This window comes from Saimiri boliviensis, chromosome 2 (genome assembly GCF_048565385.1).
Source record: "Saimiri boliviensis isolate mSaiBol1 chromosome 2, mSaiBol1.pri, whole genome shotgun sequence".
Lineage (NCBI taxonomy): Eukaryota > Metazoa > Chordata > Mammalia > Primates > Cebidae > Saimiri > Saimiri boliviensis.
In genome coordinates this window covers 53,857,137-53,875,828 of record NC_133450.1, presented here as the reverse complement: position 1 = coordinate 53,875,828, position 18,692 = coordinate 53,857,137, and the positions used below count along the sequence as shown (strand labels likewise).

General features: G+C 35.9%; 2 protein-coding genes and 1 non-coding gene across 6 annotated transcripts in view; 2 read left to right on the top strand and 1 right to left on the bottom strand.

Moving 5' to 3' along the window:
- The window catches only part of STRN3 (striatin 3), a 129,352-nt gene that overhangs the window by 96,853 nt on the left and 13,807 nt on the right, over window positions 1-18,692 (top strand). For 2 of the 4 annotated variants that reach the window (XM_010334969.3, XM_003924228.4), the window contains 5 exons: window positions 5,371-5,511; window positions 10,710-10,843; window positions 12,174-12,349; window positions 12,531-12,578; window positions 13,215-13,336. In XM_010334969.3, coding sequence (XP_010333271.1) covers window positions 5,371-5,511; window positions 10,710-10,843; window positions 12,174-12,349; window positions 12,531-12,578; window positions 13,215-13,336 — 621 coding nt within the window. The remainder of the gene's footprint in view (window positions 1-5,370; window positions 5,512-10,709; window positions 10,844-12,173; window positions 12,350-12,530; window positions 12,579-13,214; window positions 13,337-18,692) is intronic. The other 2 variants (XM_003924227.4, XM_010334970.3) reach the window with 1 other exon arrangement.
- LOC120364064 (U6 spliceosomal RNA) lies at window positions 5,788-5,894 on the bottom strand. Its single transcript, XR_005579417.1, has one exon. It is a non-coding gene; the product is annotated as a U6 spliceosomal RNA (small nuclear RNA).
- Window positions 13,343-18,690, top strand: LOC101034488 (developmental pluripotency-associated 5 protein-like). The gene has a single exon (XM_074393326.1). It carries the CDS (start codon window positions 14,111-14,113, stop codon window positions 14,399-14,401), a length of 291 nt encoding a protein of 96 aa, XP_074249427.1. The 5' UTR covers window positions 13,343-14,110; the 3' UTR covers window positions 14,402-18,690.

Here is an 18,692-nt window from a genome sequence, read left to right as displayed (position 1 = left end):
AATTTAAACTTACCAATAAAAGATTATTTCATTTCCTTTCTTCAAAAGATGTTCCCCATTTTAAAAAATTCACATTTTGGTAATATGTATGTTGTTAGTCCTGGTTCTCAGTGGGTGGACTTACCTTAATTTTCCTAATTATTCTGGTTTATGCTGACTTTTCTGTCTTTTCTATGTATAGAATACAATTTTTTTGCCATCTCCCTTCTTTCCTTTACTGGTGTTACAGAATTGCTATGCACCTTCTAGCTTGATTATCAGTACATTAGAAAAGCAGGAAGTCTTTTAACTTTTTCAGTTTGTTTTATTGTAAATTGTAAGTAAGCTCCCCTGAATCATTTTCTAATTTTTATTTTTAAAGTTTTATATTAATATTTGTCATTTCCTATTCTAGCTCCAAGAAAACATATCACCAGGAAATACAGTTTTTTAAAGTGTGACTTCAAGCCACACATACAAAATTAGGCATTTGAATACCTGTAAGAAGAAATTACTCTTAAGTAGGCTTTTTGAAAGGCCTGTTTTTTTTGTTTTTTTGTTTTTTTGTTTTTTTGTTTTTTTGCTTACACTACAAATTATTTGTTATGATTAAGCTACTTCCATTTAGCAGATAGTACTAATTCGAAGAGCCCACAGAATAGTTATATTCTCTCTCCTGCCTCAAAGACAAAAAATTATTTCATAGCAAAAAGATACTATTTTTACCTGGGAATGTGGTTTTATGTTTCTGGCTTTAATTTCACAATTTTAAAACAAACTATTCATGTCCTTTAACTCAGGATTTTTTTCTTTCTTTTCAAGAAAATAACTTAGGTATTTTGCCTAGGATCAGAATATATCAGTTTGATACTCTTCATATCAGTGCACTTTTTAAAACCAAAGACTCACTTTGCAGTTGAAGTTATTTTTTCTTATTATTGTGATCTCATATTTATTTAAGGCGAACAGTTGTTGTGAAAACTTTAGCTACAACAATAGAAAATAGAACAGATCTAGCAAACATGACAAGTAAATTTTCATGCTAAAATAAGCTTATCTTTTTCAGATTGTTTGCCTACTACAGTTAGTTTTGCTTCAGAATATAAAAGTTGATCAACAAAGGGAGGGCTCATTTGAGAAACGGAAAATGTTAGATTTATTCAGAAGTGCTATTTTACTTATAGAGGGCATAGGAAGATAAATTTCATGGCATGAGTATGTGTGTGTGTGTGTGAGCGGAATTTGAAAATGTAACAGTAGTCTGTAGTTTGGCTTACACGAGGCATAATTAGTATATTTTTCATTGTGTTGTAGTCTATTTAGAGAATTATGCATTTATATAGGACTTTGTATTTGTTAAGAGGTAGGTGGGTTGCATTCGTAGTAGTGGGAAAGTTTTCCTAGCTGGGCACAGTGGCTTCATGCCTGCAATCCTAGCACTTTGGGATGCTTAAGAGAGAGGATTGCTTGATCCCAGGAGCTTAGTACCAGGCTGGGCAGTATGGTGAGACCATCTCTACAAAAAATATAAAATACAAAAATTAGCTTGGTATAGTAGTGCATACCTGTGGTCCCAGCTACTCTGGAGACCAAGGTGGGAGGATTGCCTGAGCCTAGGAGTTTAAGACCAGCTTGGACAACATGGTGATACCCTGTCTTTACAAAAGTTTTTAAAAAATTAGCCAAGCATGGTGGTGCATGCCTGTAGTCCCAGCTCCTGGGCATGCTGAAGTAGAAAGATCGCTCAAGTCCAGAAGGTCAAGAGCCAAGGAACTTGAGGCTGGAGAGAGCCATGTTTGTGTCACTGCATTCAAGTTTTCCTTGCTGTAAGAATTAGAACAAGTATTTGTACTTCTGTAAATTTCAGTTTTTATTTAATTAGTGTTTAATGCATCTTCAAATATGCCTTTAAATATTGATATTAATATTGTCTAGTATTCTGTTATACTGCTACAGTTTTCTCATTATTGCTAATAAGACTTCAGATTTTTTTATTTGAAGTTGTTTTGTTGCATTTATTATGTTTAGAATATTGGATAGGTTTAGAAAGAAAACAAAGACATTAAATTTACAGTTGCAAGATGCTTGACCAGGCATGGTGGCTCATGCCTGTAATCCCAGCACTTTGGGAGGCTGAAGCTGGTGGATCACCTGAGGTCAGGAGTTCGAGACCAGCCTGGGCAACCTGGTGAAACCCCATCTCTACTAAAAATACAAAATTAGCCAGGTGTGGTAGTGGGTGCCTGTAATCCCAGCTACTCAGGAGGCTGAGGCAGGAGAATTGCTTGAACCCAGGAGGCAGAGGTTGTAGAGAGTGAGCCGAGATCGCACCACTGCACTCCATCCTGAGCAACAAGAGTGAAACTTTGTTTCAAAAAAGAAAAAAAAAGATGTTCTACATGATAGAGTGAAGACTACTAATTATGAAATCTGCTCTCATCTTTTGGCAGCTTTTGAGAAACTAGGATTAGAGTAGGGAAGTTCCATTTTTTCCTCAACTTGGCACTGTGTCGAATAGAGGCTATTTTATGTAAAATATTATATAATTTGGGATCCTCATAACAGCTCCTAATTTCTTTCCCTTCTATATCTCCCAGTTCATGTGTACAGGAAGATTATGACTTTACATTATCTGTAACAAAACTCTGTGTCGAGCATTTATGTTTCACATTAGCTATCATATAATGAAATTATTTACAAGATAGTATTTATTAAAGTCATTTTATGTTACACATAAATAAGAGAACAGGGAAAGATCAACAAAAGCTTTACAGAAGAGATGGAACTGGTGTGGAGGAATGAGTAGCATGTGGATAGGCTGAGGTTTGTGTTAGAAGATTAGGGGGAGGGAGAGAGAGAGCGAGTTTGTGTGTGTAGAAAGTATTCTCACCTTGCTGAGAATGGATGAGGACAGCCACGACAAAATATGGCAGAATTAATCTCAGTGAACACTGAAACTATATGGAAACTGCTTTTACTGGAAAATAAAGGAAGTTAAAAGATAAGATGGGGTAGAAAAAATAGGATCAGATTATGAAGCACATGCAAGTTTAAGTACATGATTTTACTTTGATCCAAAGAGTTTTTAAGTACTACTTGTGGTTTCTGAGCGAAGGGAGATGCAATAAATGTGATAATTTTGGAAAATTAGTTTACATGAATGTGATTGAAGATAAATGGAGCTTGGAGATATAAAACCCAATTAGGAAACTGTTAATAGTAATTCGTAAGATTGAAAGCCTTGATTAAAGTCAATAGAGAGAAAGAGATAAACTTGGAGAAAACTTCAAAGGAAGATTCTTTTTTTTTTTTTTGAGACCGAGTTTCGCTCTCGTTACCCAGGCTGGAGTGCAATGGCGCGATCTCGGCTCACCGCAACCTCCACCTCCTGGGTTCAGGCAATTCTCCTGCCTCAGCCTCCTGAGTAGCTGGGATTACAGGCACGCGCCACCATGCCCAGCTAATGTTTTTTGTATTTTTAGTAGAGACGGGGTTTCACCATGTTGACCAGGATGGTCTCGATCTCTCGACCTCGTGATCCACCCGCCTCGGCCTCCCAAAGTGCTGGGATTACAGGCTTGAGCCACCGCGCCCGGCAAAGGAAGATTCTTTTTAAAAACAGCCCCCACCTTTTTACAGTTTTACAAGTTGAAGAAGAATTAAAATATGCTTGCAGAATTTTAAGAACCAAAATTAAATAAATGGTGGTGGTAGTCATACAGGTGGGAAAGTTACAAAGGTAGCTAATTTGCAAGAAAGAATAATGTTTATTTTCTTTTACATTGAATGTAATTGGTGGTTAGACATCCAGTTGACAGTTTTTTGTTAAAGAATTTGTTTATAGTCATTTCACTGTTCGGAGGAAGCCCTCAGATAACACTGAGTTTCTTAATTATTATTTTTTAGGAAATTCAGGCTATGTAGCATATTCCCAATCCAGAAGTAGAGTTGTTTAAGCGTTTCATTTTTTTTTTTTTTTTTTTTTTTGAGGCAGAGTTTCACTCTTGTTACCCAGGCTGGAGTGCAATGGCGTGATCTCGGCTCACCGCAACCTCCGCCTCCTGGGTTCAGGCAATTCTCCTGCCTCAGCCTCCTGAGTAGCTGGGATTACAGGCACGCGCCACCATGCCCAGCTAATTTTTTGTATTTTTAGTAGAGACGGGGTTTCACCATGTTGACCAGGATGGTCTCGATCTCTTGACCTTGTGATCCACCTGCCTCAGCCTCCCAAAGTGCTGGGATTACAGGCTTGAGCCACCGTGCCCGGCCCTGTTTAAGCATTTCTAAGAAGGTAGGAATTACTGCAAAACAGGACCGATAAATGTGTTAAAGTCCACCTATTTCCACTAAATTTTACTATCTAATTGCTTGGCCTTTTGTTAAGGATACATAGATGAGTAATAGTTCTTAGAGTTATACTTAAATAGCCACAGTGCACTTAATAATATATAGCAGTCAAATTCACCCATTAATGTTCTTGTTAGTAAATATAAGGTCATAATGTTTGACCTTGGACTTACCTATTTTATTTTTGTTAACCTTATGTAGATTATAAGGCATTGTCTTTTCAAAGTATTTTTTCTGACATTCTTAAAATTTTTCTTTCAAAATACATGTTTCAAAATAAATTATTCTGCCATTTCTAAAATTCATACTTAAAGGATATTCCACAATACTACAGAGCTTTTGAGTTTCATATATTTTGGCCTGAATTATCCAGGCAACAGCCAAAACTTCCCTTATATTTATGGCTTGTGACAGTGTTGACTTTTCATATCATTATTAGAAACTCAGAGATCTTATGGATAAATCAGATTTTTCAGATTTGGGAAAAGTGAAAAAAACATTTTGAAAGAAATTTGGGTTGATTTGTTAATGACAAATTTGGGCTAACATGGCAGGAAAATATCCATGGAAACACCAGGTAAAGTTAATTGTTTGTTGCACCCTCATAAAAACTATTTTTACTTATTCCTTTGTTAACATTTTTAAACAGTGAATGTTGATAAGCCCTTGTTTTATTCTTTACACTTGTAAATGTTAACCTTAAACACCAAAATTTTCCTTTGTTTTAATGATACCTTCCATGTCTGTGAGCTTACAGAACGTTAAAGAACTCTCTCTAGTCTATGGAGATATATGTATGTAATAATATATATGTATCTTTAGAGAGAGACATATGTCTCCACAGAAATAGTGAATATTTAAAATATTTAAACTCAGTGTGTTTTGGGGGATGGTATGGAAAATGGAAGACATCTTTAATTTTCTGATGTTTTAATAACTGGGACTTCTTAATAGTCTGTTTTGTTAATAAATTGGTTTTAAAGGCTGCTGGCAAGTCAAGCGGTAGCCATTAAATGAACCTCTACTGCTGACATTAATTTACAGGGGCCAACAGGACAAAACTCTACGACATGATAGCTGATCTGGGAGATGATGAGCTGCCCCACATCCCTTCAGGAATCATTAATCAGTCTAGGTCAGCCTCTACTAGAATGACTGATCATGAAGGTGCAAGAGCAGAGGAAGGTACAAAATTTAGCTACCATGTTTATTTACATTGCAGAAGACCTTAAATCCAGATCACATCTTAATATTGCAACTAGGCTACTGTTTAAAATGCTGATGATCATTTTATATGATCTTTAGAGAAGGTGTTGGGCAAGCTCTTGATGTAATTGTCTTAGGGATTTTGAAATTTCTGGCTGCTATTTCTTTATATTTTGTTTCTGTTTTTAATGTGAGGAGGAGTTGTTTCCATCACAGGTGAATTCAGAGTCCTTTCTTTTTTTTTTTTTTTTTTTTAAAAATATGGAACGCTTCACGAATTTGCGTGTCATCCTTGCGCAGGGGCCATGCTAATCTTCTCTGTATCGTTCCAATTTTAGTGTATGTGCTGCTGAAGCGAGCACTAGTCCTTTCTTAAATGTAATTTTAACTACAGATCTAGTAATGGGAAAATAATAATTTACAAAAACAAACAAAATAATACGTAAGGAAAAACCACTCATTTTGTTTTACTGCTTAAATTTAGCAACTAATAATAATTACCACTTACTAGATGACAACTATGGTTGTGCTTGAAAAATTTTTTTTTTTCTTTAACCAGTCTCACTCTGTCACCCAGGCTGGAGTGCAGTAGCACGATCTTGGCTCACTGCAATCTCTGCCTCCTGGGTTCAAGTGAGTCTCCTGCCTCAGCCTCCCAAGTAGCTGGGACTACAGGCGCACACTACCATGTCTGGCTAGTTTTTTGTATCTTTAGTAGAGATGGAGTTTCACCATGTTAGGCAGGTCTCAAACTCCTGACCTCAAGTGATCTGCCTACCTCAGCCTCCCAAAGTGCTGGGATTACAGATGTGACCTACAGTGCCCAACCTGGTGCTTTAAATATATGTTACTTTAAAAAACATATGTAACTGTTGCCTAAATTAATCCTTTGTGAATAAGGCAGCAGCATCATTCTTTAACTTGGTAGCAAGTATATGCTGCCTAGTAATGAATTTTATAAAATTTACTTAAACCAGAAATGTGTAGGAAGTTAAATTACTACTTAAGCATTTTTTCCAAAATTGATTGTAGCCAAAGACATATATATACTTGAATCATGTATTACTCTTAAGTCTAGATATTTATAAGTATTGAATCTGAATTTTTAACCAAAGATTATTGTGATATATGAGCTATAGTAATTCGGCAGGTACATTAAATTTCACTGATGTTTTTGTCTTTGCTATATAAAGAGCATTTGTTTGAAGCAACAGTCAAAACATTTTAAATGTATCTTGTTCCCTTTTTAGATTACCCTAGTGGCACAGTTTCCTTTCAGTTAAATAATTTTGCACTTTTTCCGTCTCATAATTTACCATTTAATTCACTCACCTTAAAAAAAAAAAAAATAAAATAAAATAAAATAAAATTCAAAGCAGAATGAATGAAAAATAAAATAGTGTCTGTTAATTTATTCACATCTCATTTCCACTATTGAGATATATTCCTGTTTTACTTTAGAAGTATTTTCTAAAATACACATAGCAACTCCATTATTTTTTATTTTAAGCATTTAGTGATGATTTTGCTTCTTTCATTTTTGGTCTGCTTTGCCAAATAAAGCGCATAGTACAACTTATTAAAATTTTTGTAATTAATGTACATTTAAACTGCAAGTTTTGCAGTTTAAGTCAAAGCCATGTTAGCAGTATGGGCCCTTTTAAATGTTTCAAACCAATGACATAAAAAAGCCAGTCAAGGCACACACTGTGCAAAAACCAACTTAGAGCTCTCTATGTGTGTTTGTTTATGTGTTAATGTGTGTGTTTTAAAGAATGAATATAGGTCAGTGATCTGTTTCTTGATGCTGGAAGGAGGGTGAGGGGAGAAATTTTAAAGTGTGAACTTGATTACAGTTTTTGAAGGATTGGTCTTACTGGAATTTGTTACTTAAAGAGATGTGAGTTTGACTTCAAGCTAAGAAGGCAGCACTGGAGTACATAATTTCCTTATTTTCCATGGCAGTCCCCAACTCCCTTCTTTACTTTTGAAGTCCTTGTCATACCTCATTTCATAAAGAACAGCTGTCTGTTTTCTAGGAGTAGTACTTCAACATTACAATCTTCTAGACTACTGCTACCAAAGACTTGAGACATACCATGTTGCCACTGTTACAAGTGGAATCTGTCTGTTGCCTGGGCTAAGTTCTTTAGATTTAATAAAATTGGAGGAGAGAGTTCAGTATTCGAGCTACAGGTTTCCTTGGTCATTAGTGTTCATCAAAAGAAAGATTAGTTACAGAAGTCTGATAAAAACCTTTTATTTCATAGCCCCATTATGCTAGTATTGTTCGATTACTTGACGAAATCTCTTAGGCCTCCTAATAAAATGTGTTAAAATTTCCATTATTAAATTAAAACCTAAGCAAGGCATAGTAGCTCATGCCTGCAATTGTAGCATTTTGGGAGCCCAAGGCCGGAGGATCACTTGAGCCCTGGAGTTCAAGACCAGCCTGGGAAGCATAGCAAAACCCTGTCTCTATTAGAAAAAAAAAAAAAATTCAAACTACTTATTTTAATAATTATATATATTTTTAAATTACTAATGATATTTTTGTGCTATTGGTAATTATATTACCATTAACGAAATGAATTTTTAGTATAGAAATTAATTTCCTTGCAGGGAAATAAGGGCAAACAAATGAGTATCTTCTGTGATTACTGTATGCCACACTAATAGGTAATATGGAAAGCAGAGGTAATAGTATAAAAGATTTTTTGCGCATATATATGTAAATAAATGCTGAATAAGCCAAGATGACGCCACTGCACTCCAGCCTGGGCAACAGAGCAAAACACTGTGTTTTAAGTATATGTCATCTACTTAAGTATATGTCATAAAATATATGTGTGTGTATAGAGAAAATGACAGAAATGTAGTCAAATGATTAATTACAAATGAGTATAATACTAATTTTTTGTCGAGTATAATTAATCCACAACTCTAGTAAAACTAATGTTGTCCAGACACTTCCCTTCACATGCTTCTAAATTGGTCAGTGGCTGATCAGAGATAGTCCTGCAAAATAATTTGTTATGTTAAAGTTATTTTATTGGGCTTTTGAGATTTGTGTCGTTGAATGTTTGTATAATTGTGAGTGGAAGGAATTGTTGCATTTTGTTCTAAGTTTTCTTAGAAACAAATTATGAGCTTAAAGTAAAAATATTTCTTTGTCCTAGAGAAAAATGCTTTGAGTAAATATTATCTAATGACTTTTACATAATTGTCCTTAAAGATAAGTTGAAATTAGTGATTTTATAGTTTTTAGCTGCTTCTGGTATTGCCAATAACGGCATACTGATAATTTGTAGGAAAAGATCAATGCTACAGATTATTCAGATTCAATAAGTGTCATCATTGAAAGATTAAATACTTCTTAATATCTCTATGTATGTATTTTGTTTCAGGTGCTTTCAGATTTATTCTAGATCAAGTACTGAATCAGAACTTCATTTTAGAACCCTATTTGAGTCAGATTATATAGCTTACTTTGATAGGATAAAATAACAAGATATTCTAAATAAAGAATTTTATCTTGCCTTAGTATATATGTGAATTGTGTCTTCTCAGGATTATTTTCAGTGCTATTCGTGATACTGTCAAATTTCATTACACCTCTTGTGTTTTCTGTAGCATATTTATATCATCATTTTTCATGGGAATTTTTAAAAAGTTGATAATCAGCTTGATTTTTTGCATAATGTTTCCCTTTTAAATTTGCTCATGAATTTTAAGTGTGTTTTGTTATGTTGAGTTTTATATCATAATGATTTGAGTATTTCTCCCTTGTTAATCTTAATGTTAAAATTTTGCTTTCAAAGCATGTTTGAAATGATGTTGAAGACTGGTGCTTAAACTATGACTGTTACAACAAAATATTTAGATAATAGTCATTCAGTTATGGCAGAGTTTAATTGGTCAATAGTATATATAGAAAGGAAAACACATTTTAAATAGTGGAACTGCTAATATTAACATGAAAGGCTGTAATAATACACATGATACAGTCAGAAAACTAAAAAGCTCCACCTGAGTTTAGTTTGAAATCGAAATGGCAAATCTGATCAGAAATAAAAGCTCTTTGGTCAAGATGAGTTGCTTCATTTTAGAATGTCATGATAACTAGAATGGAACATTAAAATAAAAATTGTAGTCAAAGCTTTAAAGCTGGAAGAAAGGCCGGGCACAGTAGCTCACACCTGTAATCCCAGCACTTTGGGAGGCCAAGGTGGGTGGACTGCTTGAGGTTAGGAGTTCAAGACCAGCCTGGCCAACATGGTGAAACCCCTTCTCTACTAAAAATAGAAAAATTAGCCGGGCGTGGTGGTGGACACCTGTAATCTTAGCTACTTGGGAGGCTGAGAAAGAATTGCTTGAACCCAGGAGTCGGAGGTTGCAGTGAGCCAAGATCACGCCACTGCACTCCAGCCTGGGCAACAGAGCAAAACACTGTCTCAGACAGACAAGCAAGCAAATAAACAAACAAACAAAAGCTAGAAGACATTCTGAAGACCATATAGATTAACCTTTTATAGAAAAAAACTGACGTTGGCAGAACTTGTTCCTAGACCGTTGTTACTGAAGGAATCTGAACAATTAAAGCTTCATTCTAGTAAACTGATATACTGTATAGCAGACTGTAAGCTATTTACATTTCAATGTTTGTTTTAGTTTTTATCAGGGACTAGAATGCCTAGTGCTTCTTTAGAAAGCAAAAGGACTTAGCAATAACCTATTATCATTTAAAAAATACTATATTAACTACTTTGAGGTTCTTGAGGGTCATGGTAGAGGTTTCCCATCATGAATGGCAAAAATCTGATATTTAACTCCATTATTTAATCAAAATTTGTCCTATTTCTTATTTAACATGTAAACTATAGTTATAATTGTACTGAAGCAGTAAGAGATTTAGACAGACAATGCTTTTGTTCCCCACGTTCCACCCCAGAATAATATATCTAGTGCACATTTTATTTGTGGACAGTTACTACACCGCAGTTCCATCACATTTATGCAGCACTGTCTAGTAACAGGATTTTTTGAGTGGAAGTGGGAAAATAAAAATTAATTATATTACTGAATATTTTAACTGTTAAGTGCTTAAATTTTCCCCACAATATTGTCTTGTACTGTATGATTTTTCAGCATTTAAGAAGCGGTTTTGTTCTTTATAGCTGAACCAATAACGTTTCCATCTGGAGGAGGCAAGTCATTTATTATGGGTTCTGATGATGTTTTGTTAAGTGTACTGGGCCTTGGAGACCTTGCAGACTTGACGGTAACAAATGATGCAGACTATAGTTATGATGTAAGTGCAGTTTTATTTTTAATTTTTTAATGATTTAATAGAAGGCTCCTTATTTTTTGGAATCACTATAAACAGAATTAATATCAAGGTGCATGGAAAAGATAAGTTTGTGTCAATGTGTTGATTTGAAGTGACATGTAATTTTTCTTTTATAACTACTTTCTTTGTGGCATTTAAATTTTTCTTAGGTATTTTGGTGGATTAGCTAGAGGTTTGGGGTGATTACTTTAATATATTGGTCAATAAATACATCTTCAGTAGTCAACTCTCAATTATTTCAAATTAAGCCATATTTTGGTGTTAACTAGAAAAAAGAAAAAAACCTGATCATATATTTGCTTTCAGAATACTTCTTAAAAAGCATGTTTTATTTTTGAACTTTTATTTTCTTAAGGAAATATTTTAAAGTTTCTGAATGTTTTAAAGTTAGCTTGCATCATTTCCTGAATACTTAACTCCTTCATTAGAGGGATAGGGAGAGGATGGAAGGGGTGGGGAGTCCAGTGTTAGAGGTGAAACTTGTCTTGGATTTAATTTTTTCTAGACATTTAATATTTCAATTGAGAGTTAACTATAATTATTAGATCTTTATGTTAATTGCAGTTTTTCAGCAATTTTTTTCTTGTTATAACAAATTTCTTTTTCTACATTTTATACTTACGTTAGCATGCTTTTTAGAGACAGCCTTTGATGGGCTGGATTATTTTCATATTTTTTAAAGCATATAAGCAACTAAATTCCAGTAAACAAAATTTTGACTGCTTTAGAAGTGGTTTCACAGCCTATCTTTACAGATGGAGAAATGTGAAGGTTAAAAGATTAACCTCTGTCAATATCAAGAATTATGAAAATGGGATAAAAAATGTTCTTAAAGGGTCTTTAGTTCAGACTTTCAGAAAATGCTTAGCTTGCTGCCTTTAAAAATTTCACATGCTAATACATTTTCTTAATGACAACCTTACTGTTAATACTGTACTGTTGGATATTTGTAATAACTTACGTAATTATTTTTCATGTAAACTATTACAGCAATGATAATTACTTTGTTCGAATCTGACATTTGATAGGAGCTTTGGGTTTAGTTTGGTAGGTAAAAACAGATTAAAGAACTCTTCATTTGATCTAGGCTATTTGTAAGGCTAATGAAATTACTATTCTGAGTTAGTAAATGATAAAGATTTGTTAGAAGGTTTTAAGGGTACATTAAATTTCCACTGGATATTTTAGCCAGTTTTAAATATACGTGTTAAACACACCAAAAAGAACAAACACTCCACATGCCTGCCAGTTTACTACTTTTACCACTAAATATTGTGCTCTTTCCTTTTAGTTGCCTGCCAATAAAGATGCCTTTCGAAAGACATGGAATCCCAAGTATACACTACGTAGCCATTTTGATGGAGTACGGGCATTAGCTTTTCATCCTGTAGAACCTGTGCTGGTTACTGCTTCTGAGGACCATACCCTGAAACTTTGGAACCTGCAAAAAACAGTTCCTGCCAAAAAGCAAGTGTTTTAATGTTAGCCTGGTGTATTTCTTCCAATTTTACTAATATAAGTAATTATTCCTCTTATTGTTGCATATCTTTAATGCACACATTTGAGCTAATGACTATTTAATATCAACCAGTGATTTATAGTTATTTAATTGCCTTCTCTTCCCCCACCTTTTTTCCCCCTCTTTTAGGAGTGCCTCTTTAGATGTAGAGCCTATCTACACATTTAGGGCCCACATGTAAGTTTTACTGAATTGGTATTTAATTAACAATCATTGTTAAATATTATTTATCAGTTCTCAAACCTTGTAATTTTCTCAGTGTTTGTTTTATATTAGAAAAGACATATTACTTGAATAATAGCTATATAATAATTTATTGGTGAGAATATGAATGTAATAGTACCACTCAGGCCAGATGGCAGTAGTTCATGCCTATAATCCCAGGACTTTGGGAGGCTGAGGCAGGCAGATCACTTGAGATCGGGAGTTTGAGATCAGCCTGGCCAACATGGTAAAACCCCATCTCTACCACAAAATACAAAAATTAGCTGGGTGTGGTGGCATGCACCTGTGGTCTCAGCTACTTGGGATGCTAAGGCAGGAGAATCACTTAATCCCAGTAGGCGGAGGTTGCGGTGAACCGAGATCACCACTACACTTCAGCCTGGGTGGGCGACAGAGTGAGACCCTGTCTCCAAAAAAACAAAAACAAAAACAAAAATAAACAAACAAAAAACCCCACCATTCAGATGTATATGTTCTCTTAAAACAGTTTTTAAGTATAACATAAATTCAGAGGTTGGGAGAATGGAGATTTGAGTTCCTTCTTAGAATTTATCAGTAATTTTTTTTCACTCTCTCTTTCTACAATAGTGGCCCTGTTCTATCCTTAGCTATTAGTTCTAATGGAGAACAGTGTTTTAGTGGTGGTATTGATGCAACCATCCAGTGGTGGAATATGCCGAGTCCCAATGTGGATCCGTATGATACATATGGTAAGTAAAAGGATCAAAATGTATTTTTTTTAAGTGAATGGAGCTGACAAAAGTGAATGCCTCAAATATGATTACAAGGTTATTTAAACCTATATTAGTCACGTCATTTAGTTCTTCAGTTTGCTAATAAATTGCTTTATTAAAGAGAAAAGTTAGGAAATATCATGCCATGTTTATTTAAGCCTATGAATTGACACTTTCTCTGTTAAAAAAAAAAAACTATATTAAAATGTTGATTTAGGTAGTAGTTACAAAAAGGAGAAGGAAACGAAATATAATCTAAATAACATTTTAAACTTAAGAAATAGTTTATATATTTCAAAAATACCAAGCAAAAGACAATGGAAACAACAGTAAGGGTGTAAATCATTACAAATTTTTGGAGCCAAAACAATTTTTGTTATTCTTAGCTCATATCTACAAAAACATTTTTAATTTCAAAAAACAAACAAAAACCTCTTTTGACTTACAAATGGAGGTTTTAGAAATCTGTCCTATAGAAAAGACCTATGTGCACCTGTGTTCAAATATATTTGTAAGGACATTGTTAATAATTATAAAACATTAAAATGTTTATGAACTCTTTATTCTTTTTATTTAACACACACTTTGTGCCTACATTAGCCAGGCATCGTGGTAAGTACTATGTCAAGAAATAAGATTTAGTCTAATGGAAAGTAGAGATATAAAACAAATAAGCAAGGTGATGGGATCTGTGGTTACAAATTGTGATAAATGATAAGACAATAGGGTTTTGCTTGTGAGGGTCATAAGATGGGAACGCTCCCGGAACGTAGAAATATCCCACCGTGGGTGAAAGGTCCCGAAGACCTGAAAGATCCAGAAGTGTTCCAGCTCCAGACGTGGCTGCTGGAAGCCATGTTCGGCCGGGACGGATTTCGAATCCGTTACATCGAGCAGGTGAGCAAGGCCATGCTCGAGCTGAAGGCTCTGGAGTCTCCAGATTTCACCAAGGTCGTGGTTTACAGCTCCTATATACACAAACTTTGGGCCAAGCGGATACTCCAGTCTATGGTTGAGTGGCACTACCAGCACCAGGAATGACGGATGCTCAAACTTGAGGAAGCTATGAATGCCCTTGAACTAAGCCCTTGGATGAAGTGAACCAACTTCCAACCAGGATGAAGGCCAGGATGTAGAGATTAGTTTGTGGCCAGAGCTGGAGTGATTTCTCCAGCTTGGTTTAAAATCTGTTCCAAGCCTGAGGAGTTGAGGGAAAATCATCTGTTTAGGGGTCTCTACCTTGGGTCTGAGTCTTGTTATTAATATCTCTTTGATGGTTGCCAATAAAACTTTTTCTTCCCCATTTTAAAAATTAAAGAAAAAACAACGATAGAGTACTGTAAGAGGGAGTAAAAGGCATAACCTTCTCTAGAAGAATTAAGAAAGGTCTATCTAAAATTGTGACATTCAAGCCAAAATCTGAAGGATAAAAGCTACTTTCAGTAAAGAGTTTTAAGCCATGAAGTTATCTGATAAATGTAAGGTTTTAAAAAGATGACTGTGTCTGGTGTGAGAAGAATAAATTGGGGGTGAGAAGAGTGGAAAGAGAAATACCATTTAGGAGGCTGCTGTCATAAAATACCATTTAGGAGGCTTCTGTCATACAGTAGTCCAGTAAACTGGGTGACAGACAATATTGCAAGGTTAGAGTGGTGGTAGCAGAGCAGCTAGAAGTGGTTTTAAGATACACACTGGGGAAGTGTGGTAGAATAGAAAGGATTTATTGATAAATTATGTTGAGTAGATAAAGTGATGAGTGAGTGACTCTTAATTTGGTTATATGTATTTTTTAATTAACTGCTTTATTGAGATGTAATTTGCATATCACAAAATTCACCCTTTTAAAGTATACAGTTCAGGCTGGGCACAGTGGCCCATACCTGTAATCCCACCACTTTGGGAGGCCGAGGTGGTGGGAGAATCACTTGAGGCCAGGACTTCAAGACCAGCCTGGGCAACACAGACCCGATGTCTACCAAAAATTTAAAAATCAGCCACAAGTGGTGGTATGTGCCTATAGTCCCAGATGCTCAGGAGGCTGAGCTGGAAGGATCACTTGAGTATAGGAAGTCAAGGCTGTAGTGAGCTATGTTGGTGCCAGTGTACTTCAGCCTGGGCAAAAGAGCGAGAACCCATCTCTCTTTCTTCCTTTTCTTTCCTCTTTCCCCTTTTCTCTTTCTCTTTTCCCTTTCCCCTTTCCCCTCCTTTCCTTCGTTTCTTTTGAAAAGCAAGTTATATCTCAATAAAACATTTAATTAAAGAAAAAGAATTTTGTAAAGTTATGATAATTGTTTTAACTCCTAGTCATTTTTTTTGGAGTGCTTTTCTTTTTTGAGACAGCGTCTCGCTCTGTCTCCTAGGTTGGAGGGCAGAGGCGTGATCTTGGCTTGTTGCAGCCTCTGCTGCCCAGGCTGAAACCATACTCCTGAGTAGCTGGGACCACAGGTGTGAGCCACCACACCCCACTAATTTTTGTATTTTTTGTAGAAATGGTGACCATGTAACCCAAGGTTCTCTCAAACTCCTGGGCTCAAGTAATCCTACTGCTTCGGCCTCCCAAAGTATTGGGATAACAGGCATGAGCCACAATGTGCAGCCACAAGACCCCATCTCTTAAAAAAAAAAAAGTTGGCTGGGCGCAGTGGCTCATGCCTGTAATCCCAGCACTTTGGGAGGCTGAGGCTGATGGATCACGAGGTCAAGAGATCGAGACCATCCTGGTCAACACAGTGAAACCCCGTCTCTACTAAAAATACAAAAAAAAAAAAAAATCAGCTGGGCATGGTGGTGCGTGCCTGTAGTCCCAGCTACTCAGGAGGCTGAGGCAGGAGAATTGCCTGAACCCAGGAGGCAGAGGTTGCGGTGAGCCGAGATCACGCCATTGCACTCCAGCCTGGGTAACAAGAGCAAAACTCCGTCTCAAAAAAAAAAAAAAAAAAGTTAATGGTTAAAAATAAAGTCTACAGTTCAGTAGTTTTTACTGTGTTCACAAAGTTGTGCGGCCATCATCACTAATTTCAGAACATTTTCATTATCAGTCCTGAGTGTTTGACAAGAGCAACTGAGCATGTGATGGGAGCATTTATCGAAACGGGGGCTGTGAGGAGATTTAAGATGGTGAGTTCAGATTTTAGGCATGTTAAATGATAACAGTATCAAGTAGGTAATACACAAATATGGAGCCCAAAGAGATCTCAATTGAAGATAAAAACATGGAGAATCTTCTCTACTGATGATACATTAAGCTGTAAGAATGGGTGATATGTATTGATTAATGTATAAGAGAAGACGACCTGGAACTAAAGTCCTCCATAACTGACACCGGGAAGGTGGCTAGAGCAAGAGAGCCAACAAAGGAAACTGAGAAGGTATGAGCCAAGAGATACACGGAAGTGCAGGAGAGTGTGAAATCATGGAAGCACGCTAAAGAAGAAGGCATTTTGAGAAGAAAGAAGCAGTCTGTACTTTCAGATGTTGCTGAGCGGTCTAATAATATGATAGAAAGTTTCCTTTTCATAAGTGACTAGTAAGTCACCCAGGTCTTGGCCACATAGAGGTTAGATGCTGGAGCTAAGACTGAAGGATGAAGGGACTATCCATATAGTCTTCATGTCAGACTATATGGATAAAAAGCGATATAATAGGAGCAACAACAACAACAAAATGTTTTGTATCATTGAAGAAAAGTATTAAATTTGAGAGTAAAGGAATCGTCATTAGTCATCTTAGTAAGGATTGTTTTGGTAGTGGTATCAGAAACCAAATTGGAGTGATTTGAAGAGTAAACAGGAGGTAAAAAGCACATTTTTGCCGCTTGGTAGAAGGGGTGGTAGGGTAGGATTAATGAAGATTTCTTGTTTATGAGATTCTGGAACAAGTCCCCCCCCCGCCACCCCCCCAACTATAGTAATGATCCCAAAGAGGAGAATTTGTTTGGTAGAAAAGCAGTAACCATAACACCAAGTTAGTGCCATCTGGTACTAACACATCTGGTGGAATTGGCCTTTGATAGGATGGAGGACAGATTCATTGCTTGTATCTGGAAGATACCTTTAGACACTCCTAATCATTTATATATTAATTAGGTAGCAAGAAGATGGGGGATAAGAAACATAGAGCATTATTTGAATGCTGTATTTTCTCAGTGAAGTATGAGGCTTAGTCATTCATGAGGAAGAGAGGTTGGGAGCTGTGAGAATTGTGGAGATGATAAGAATTCATGGAAAGTGGGAGGAGTTTACTAGAGAAACAAGATTGTCAACAAATTATGCTCAATGTTATTGGCTGTCAAATGTCTCATCAGTTAAGGAACAGATAAATAAAATATGATATATCCATACAGTAGAATATTATTTGGCACTAAAAAGAAAAGAAGTACTGACACATGCTCCAACATGGATTAACCTTGAAAATATGTTCATTGATGAGGAGGTCAAGGCTGCAATAAACTGTGACTGTGCCACTGCACCCCAACCTGGGTGACAGAGCAAGACCCTATTTCCGAGTCTCACTCTGTTTCTCAGGCTGGAGTGCGGTGGTACGATCTTGACTTGCTACAACCTCCATCTCCCAGGTTCAAGTGATTATGCTGCTTCAGCCTCCTGAGTAGCTGGGATTACAGTCGTGCACCACCATGCCCAGCTAGTTTTTGTATTGTTAGTAGAGATGGGGTTTTACTATGTGGGTCAGGCTGGTCTCGAACTTCTGACCTCATGATCTGCCCACCTCGGCCTCCCGAAGTGCTGGGATTACAGACGTGAGCCACTGCACCCAGCCAAGACCCTATTTCAAAAAGAAAGACAGGAAACATACTCAGTTAAAGATCCCAGTCACAAAAGACCACATATTATATGATCTATTTATAGAAAATGTTGAGAATAGACACATCTATAGAGACAGTATTAGTTGTTGCCTAGACTTGTGGACAGGTGGGGAGGAGGAATTGGGGGAAGTGACTAATGAGTGATAAAGTTTCCTAAAATTGATTGTCATGATGATTATATAACTCTCTGAAAAACGTACCCAAAATGATTGAATTATATACTTTAAATGAGTGAGTTATATGGTATGTAAATTATATCTCAAGAAAGCTGTTTTTTTTTTAAGCATATGTTTCTTTATTGAAAATTGTGAAAATACAGAAAAATGTTGATGGGGGGAGGGGATAAAAATAGGCCATAACTCTACTCTTAGATATAGCCACTGTGTACACTTTGTTTTATCTTCTTATGGCCTTTATTTGTGTTCATTACACTCAGTTATATAGTAAGTTTTCTTTATCAAAGTGTCTTTTAAACTTCTTTAACCTAATTTTTTGTTTGTTTGTTTTTTC

Bases quoted from the DNA above. Each gene is read 5' to 3' on its own strand.
- LOC101034488 (XM_074393326.1), top strand. From the start codon at position 14,111: ATGGGAACGCTCCCGGAACGTAGAAATATCCCACCGTGGGTGAAAGGT.